Source organism: Thalia democratica, unplaced genomic scaffold (assembly GCF_965202585.1).
Source record: "Thalia democratica unplaced genomic scaffold, ktThaDemo2.hap1.1 HAP1_SCAFFOLD_301, whole genome shotgun sequence".
Classification (NCBI taxonomy): domain Eukaryota; kingdom Metazoa; phylum Chordata; class Thaliacea; order Salpida; family Salpidae; genus Thalia; species Thalia democratica.
Genome location: NW_028139397.1, coordinates 22,366 through 29,871, shown reverse-complemented (window position 1 = coordinate 29,871; position 7,506 = coordinate 22,366). Strand labels below are relative to the sequence as shown.

Sequence of the window (7,506 nt, the reverse complement as noted above, 5' to 3'; positions counted from 1 at the left end):
ACGTTTTCTAAAAATGTTCGTATAGAACATTTGATTCTCCCTATTGACCATAACATCTAAGAATGCTAATTTGTTTTCAGTTGCCTTTTACATAGTAAATTCAAGGTTTGCATGCATACTGTTCAATTTTAATAGAAATTCATCTCTGTCTTTATCGTCTGTAAAGATGGCAAACGTGTCATCTACATAACGTTTGTAATAAATGGGAGAGATATCTTTTATGAGTTGTTGTTCATGGAAACCAACAAAAATGTTTGAGAGTATAGGACCAAGTGGCGACCCCATTGATATACCATCAATTTGCTTATACATATGATTATTAAAGCTAAATTCTACTCCACAACATGCTAATGTTAATAATTCTTTGAAGACTGCTGGTTTTAGGTATTTTGGAGCTAATCTGTATTTAAATAGTTCATTCACAACTAAATTAATGCACTCCTTAATCGGTAAGCTGGTAAAAAGAGACTTTACATTTAAATACAGATTAGCTCCAAAATACCTAAAACCAGCAGTCTTCAAAGAATTATTAACATTAGCATGTTGTGGAGTAGAATTTAGCTTTAATAATCATATGTATAAGCAAATTGATGGTATATCAATGGGGTCGCCACTTGGTCTTATACTCTCAAACATTTTTGTTGGTTTCCATGAACAACAACTCATAAAAGATATCTCTCCCATTTATTACAAACGTTATGTAGATGACACGTTTGCCATCTTTACAGACGATAAAGACAGAGATGAATTTCTATTAAAATTGAACAGTATGCATGCAAACCTTGAATTTACTATGGAAAAGGCAACTGAAAACAAATTAGCATTCTTAGATGTTATGGTCAATAGGGAGAATCAAATGTTCTATACGAACATTTTTAGAAAAAGTACCTTCAGTGGGGACTATGTCCCTTATAATTCATAAAGTCCAATGAGACAAAAACTAAATCTAATCAGTTGCCTTACATATAGAGCAATGAAAATTTGTTCTGAAAAATATTTAGAAACAGAATTATCAAATGTGGAAAGAATCTTTGCGACTTTAGGTTACCCCCTAGACATAATAAAGAACACAATACAAAAAACAAAGACAAGGTTTGAGTCAATAAAATTTGGTCCAAAAAAGTGTCCGGTATACCTTAAGTTGCCATTCAATCAGAATACAGTTTTGCATAATAATTTGAAGAAAATAGTAGAAAATGGCTATAGATCTGTTAATTTACGAATAGTGTACTCAACCAATAAACTGTTTCAGATTAAAAACAAAGATAAATTACCCACCCTAAACACCAGCAATGTAATTTACAAATTTGTATGTTTATGTAAAAAAACATACGTGGGTAGAACGAGTAACAATTTCATTTCAAGAATCAACCAACATATACCAAAAAAACCTTTTAAACAAGATAAAGTCATGTAACGAGGAAAAGAAATTTGATGATTTAAAAAAACTAAATAGTAGTTCAGCGATTGGCCAACACCTGATTACTAATCCTAAGTGTGTCGAAAACTATAAAGTGGAAAACTTCAAAATAATATCAGTGGCTCGTAATGAATTTCACCTAAAAACTTTAGAAGCTATATACATTTTAAGCTTAAAGCCGGTTCTCTGTAAACAAAAGAAATTTGTTTATTCGACCATTTTGTTTAATTCGTTGAATTTAAATTAGTTGATTACAGTGGCGTCGCGTGGTATTTTTTTTGGGTGGTGCAGAATTTTAAAAAAAAATCCCTACTTTAAAACTCTTTTTTATCCTAAATAAAGACTTTTTTCTATAAAAATTTCATTAAATTACTAATGTAATTTGGGAAATTTTGTTAAAAAAAAAAAAAATAATAAAAATAAAAAAAAATTATTTAACAAAATAACTTTAAAAAAAAGGTAAATACTTTGAAAATTAAAGTAAATATAGGAATAGAAAAAAAAATTAAGTAACTTAAAAGACTCAAAAAATGTTAACTTACTTATGAGTATTAATTTTTAAGAAGGCTTTAAAGTTTAAACTAACAGTAGAAAAAATTTAGACAAAACAAATTTTTATTATATTGAAAAATACAGCAACTTTATTAGATCTTTGACTAGTATTTTTCTGCATTTTCCTAGTTATAAAATCTATAAAAATAGCATTTACCTTGTTCAACAAAAAATCGTTTTAGGTATACATACAGAGTAAACTAATAAACAGTTTCAATATTAAAAAAAAAAGCAAGGTTGCCACTCTTAAAACAAGGTTGCCACTCTTTGAGTCAAAAAACTGTCCTGAGTGACCTTGAGTTGGGATAAAATACTTTTTTCACAATTTGATCTTATTTTATGTAGTTTTTACTAAGCTACAAGATGCTTTTTACAGATTTTAAAAATTTAAAATATTTTTTTAGATATAGCCGGTCAAAGTCGAAGGCAACAAAAGGTTCCTTATGGGAGGCACAAACTAACACGGGTTAAAAATGTTTCTTTAGATGTTTCTTTTATAAAACAAAACAATTTGCTAAAATAGAAATCCAAAGCACTAAGAAAAAAAAGTTATAACAAAAGTAATTGTTTTTTGTATATATAAAAATATATATTGATACTTTAAAATTTAAAACTTCTCTTCAACAAAAGTATAAAATTTTATAAAAAGTAGGATGGAAAAGTTTGATAAAAATTGCTTTAAAAATCATGCAGAATATAGGTCTTCAGTAAAATTGTATTTTTTTTGCTGTTATGGTTTGCTCCTTGTATAATAAATCATTGTACTCGCTGGCTTTGACCGGTTGTATCTAAAAGTTTAATTGTAAATTTCAAGTTTATTAAAGAGTAACTATTAGCTTTCTGAAAAAGTTAAAATAAGAACTGCATAAAAAAAAGAGCCTATACACCCCCACCCCCCTCTCTTACCCCTCACTATTTTGCACAATTTTTTTTTTTAAACATTAAGATTTTTATTAATCTTTTTCTAAATTTAATGTTTTTTTGTTGGAGGTTAAAAATTCAATAGTTATTTAAGGGTATGTTTTCTTTATTTAAATTTAATTAGTTTTTTATTTTGATGACAGTATTTTTATCAGGAGCTCAACTTTTTTAAGATTGGTTGGTGAGGCTGTTGACTTTTCAATAAATTTAAGAATAAATTATAAATATGTAACCATGATAGCAGTAAAAAAAATGGTTAGTTAGTTTTTATGTGGCCATAGGGGTAAAACATTTATTTTTTTAGTTTCAAATAAGCTTGTTATTTTCAGAGTAAAAAACTAAAACTGCTTTAGTCAGCCTGAATATTTTTCTAATTTGGCCTGTTTTAATTTATCTTAGGTCATCTTGAGTTTTTTTAATTTCTAAGTTATTCTGATTATGAGGCAAGGCAACCATGTTTCAACAACTTTATGTAAAATTTTTGCTTTGTTTATGAAAAAATTAAACCAAAAGTCATATAAAGTAGACTAAATTTTCCTAAAATGTTAAACTACTCTAAGTAATCAAAGTTTATAAGTTAGGTCTATTTACTTTATTTAAATATGTGACTGTTTCAATAATACTAATTTTTATTTAATATAAATTTAAATTATTTTTCTGTATGAGTAAACTAGAAGTTTATAATATACTTCTTAACATTTTTTTTTTCAGAACTCAAATTTTACATTTAAATATAATTTAAATAAACATTTTATTAACTTTATGATAACAATAATCAGTTATAGTTAAGTTTATGTATGCAGATTTAAATAAAAAATAAAATTTTTAAGACTTTGGTGATTTAGGTTTTTTATCTATTTTTTTCAAAATATGTAATTTATGACAAGTTTTGTTATTTTATTGTTTCGTTTTAAAAGAAGTGATCTCTTAAATTTAAAATATCATGTGGGTACATAAACTTAAGTTTAATCCTTTGCACTTTGCAGTAGCTTAGCTTTGTTTTTAATTTATGTTTACAATAGCTTGTAGATGATACTTAAGCAAGTTCTGTTTTAGGGAATTTTCAACTTAACTTACTTACCGCAAGATATTGATTTTGCGGTAATTCTTGAAGAAATTTTGCTTTTTTGAGTTCATTTGCGGCAGTCAGCTAAGAGTTTGCGGCAGTGAAGTGGGCAAAATGGTCGTTTTCAAAATTGGAGTTTTAAAAGAGATTTCGTTCTAAAAAATAACGAAAACGTTATAGATACTTATTTATTTTCTTACAAAATTTCAAGGTGGTGCAGTTGCGGCAGTGCAACACCCCACGCGACGCCCCTGGTTGATTAGTAAAGTTGTGTTACATTTATATTATTTCTGATTAAACGATTGCCTTAATTTGTTAATTATTACTATTGTGTTAAATTTAATTTGTTTTCTTAAATACTTAGTTTTATTAGTTTTTATCAGTAAATCATTATTTCAGCTTGTTTTGACACGAAAAAATACTGAAGAGCGTGTCCGAAAAGTGCTTCTATTTGTATTTTGTTTGCAATAAACTTTAATGAAAAAAATTGTGATCTTTATAATGGAAAAACCATTATTTGAATACTTTTTTTGATAACACTATTACCACTAACTCTTGCTTTTAGTCGGTAAGAAATTATAATAATAATTCGGAAAACTCAAGCAAAAGTGACTCTTTGTGTAAAACTGTCATCAGACAAAAGTTACTCATCTCGACACATATATACTCTAAGGTAACAGAGAATCTCTAATAAAATCTAATAAACTAACTCACATATAAACTCTAATACTTACATAGAAGTTTTAGAACTAGAATTTTTTAATTTTTGTGCCTGATTTCTTAGTATTAGTGACATTTAGTTAGCTAATATTGTATTTAGTTTAAAAACATTTAAATTAATACAGTGATAAAAGTAAAACATTTTTGTGACTAAAACTGGAACTTGTAGATTTTTAAAATGTCAATAAAGCTGCAACTCGGAACGATTTTAAAACTTGAAATTTGTCGCAAAAGCTCAAAGTGTCTGTTGACTCTATTTACTAATAAAATTAAACAGAGAAACTCCTAAGTACACAGAAAAACTTTTATGTACAGAGAGTGGCATTTGAAGTAGAATTAATAAGATGTATTTTAACTGCATTTAGCAAAAAGACCTTGCCAGCAGTTTTCAAAATAGTGGGAACAACGTTGTTTGAGTTTCTGAAAGTCAAAAAGCTTAGTTTGATGGCTGAATAAGTATGATCTGTTTAACTTAACGTTTGTTGTGTGTTATAGTGACGTCATGATACAGTAGAACCGTAGAACGTCGCAGTCAGAAATGCGATGAAAAAATCAGCTTTAGCTCTAGATGAAATGCGATAAAAACTGAAATTAAACATTATTTAGTAAACAATACTTGTTGTGGGAACAATTTTGATATTTAAAAATTTAGTATTGTGAGACAATGTTCAAACACTTTGGAATTAATAAAACTAAAAGCCATTCTAATACTTTTAAATAAACCTAACTTATGTAAAAAGATATAATTTTTTGGTGGTAATTAAATTTTCAATTTTACTTTTATTTATTTTTTAGCATGTTTTTCAACTAACAGTTAATATATAAAGCAAGTTCAACTAATAAAAAAACAAGTAAGTAGTAAGTAAATTTAAAGGTAATTACTGTTAAACGAACTAAAATTTTGAAATAAAATAAAGTATTAAAGTTTACTGAATGAACAAAACTAGTTAAGTTTGAAATTACAAAATTAATGATTTTTTTATCGCATTTTTGATTGTCAAAATGCGATGAAAACATCAGCTTTAGCTGAAAATTAGTAAACAATACTTGCTCTGGAAACAGTTTTAATTCTTATAAAATTAAGTATTATGAGACTATTTTCAAATATTTTAAAGAATTAGACTAAAAACTATTCTAATACATTAAAATAAACCTATTTTATGCAAAAAGAAATATTCAATTATACTTGAGCTTTATTTAGGTAAAAGCAATTTTGTTTAAACTTCAATTTTACTTATGTTGATTACGCTTGAATGTAGTTAATTGATTAATTAGAATTTTTTTAAGATATATATTGGATGAAAAAACTCTCAAGTGCACAGAGGAACTTAAGCGTACATGGAGAGGATTTTAAAGTAGAATTAATAAGATGTATTTTAACTGCATTTAGCAAAAATCCTTGCCAGCAGTTTTCAAAATAGTTGAAACAACATTGTTTGAATTTTTAAAAGTTGTTAAGCTTAGTTTGATGGCTGAATAAGTATGAACAGTTTAATTTTACGTTTGCTGTATGTTATTCATGACGTCATAATACAATAGAACTGTAGAACGTCGCAGTCAAAATTGCGACAAAAAAATCTGCTATATGAACATTTAGTAAACAATGCTTGCCTTGGAAACAATTTTGATATTTAAAGCTTAGTATTAAGAAATAATATTCGAATACTTTGGAATTAATAAAAATAAAAGGTATTCTAATACAATTTTTATGTAAAAATAAATAATTTTATAACACCTTAGCCTTATCTAATTAAAACTATATTGTGATAGCTAAATTTTCAACTTTACTTATATTTATTTTATTTTTTAGCACGTTTTTTAACTAAAAATTAATATATAAACTAAGTTCAAACAATAAAAAAAAAATATGCTAGTAAGTAATTGTGATGTATAAATTATTTTAATAATACCACATGTTTGCATTCAAATTTACATTTTTAATTAAATTTCTTTTTTTTTGAACTAAGGTTAATATTCAGTAAGCTTGGATTGTTGATTAAAAAAAAGTCTGCTGACCTTAAGTTGGAATTTAAAGGTAGTTACTGTAAAACGAACTACAATTTAGAAATAAAACAAAGTATTAAAGTTTACCAAATGAATAAAGTTAATTAAATTATAAAATTACCAAATAAATGATACTTTGTCGCCTTTTTAATTGTCAAAATGCGATGAAAAGACTCAGCTTTAGTTGAAAATTTACGAGTGTGAGAAAATTTTCAAATAATTTGAAGTTAAAAGACCAGAAGCTATCCTAAAACATTAAAATAAACCTATTTAATGCAAAAAGTAAGAATTTGATGATACTTGAGCCTTATTTAGTTAAAATCCATTTTGTTTAAATTACAATTTTACTTATGTTGTTTACGCTTGAATGTAGTTAATTTATTAATCATTTTGTTTTTGTAAGGAACGGGTCTAAATTGCACGAGGGTACTAAGATGCACGAGAACGAAATTGCACAAATGCACAAAATTGCACGAAGCCAAAATTGCACGAGGGAACAAAATTGCATGAGGTAACTAAACTGCACGAGGTGACTAAATTGCACGAGAACAAAATTGCACAAATGCACAAAATTGCACGAAGCCAAAATTGCACGAGGTAACTAAACTGCACGAGGTGACTAAATTGCACGAGAACAAAATTGCACGAGTGCACAAAATTGCACGAAGCCAAATTTGCACTAGGCCACAAAAATACATGATGGAACAAAATTGCACGAAGACGATTTTGCAACAAGGGTCAATTTTGCACGAATTAGATTTTTGCTTGAGAGTAAAAAATTGCAGAAAAAAAAATAGTAAAAATAATTAATAAAAAAAAAAAA

General features: G+C 26.8%; 1 protein-coding gene across 1 annotated transcript; it reads left to right on the top strand.

Moving 5' to 3' along the window:
- The first annotated feature begins 574 nt into the window (after positions 1 to 574).
- LOC145846172 (uncharacterized) lies at positions 575 to 922 on the top strand. Its single transcript, XM_082953088.1, has one exon. It carries the CDS (start codon positions 575 to 577, stop codon positions 920 to 922), a length of 348 nt encoding a protein of 115 aa, XP_082809214.1.
- The last annotated feature ends 6,584 nt before the right edge of the window (positions 923 to 7,506 follow it).

Coding starts and splice junctions, on each gene's coding strand:
- LOC145846172 (XM_082953088.1), top strand. CDS start 575: ATGTATAAGCAAATTGATGGTATATCAATGGGGTCGCCACTTGGTCTT.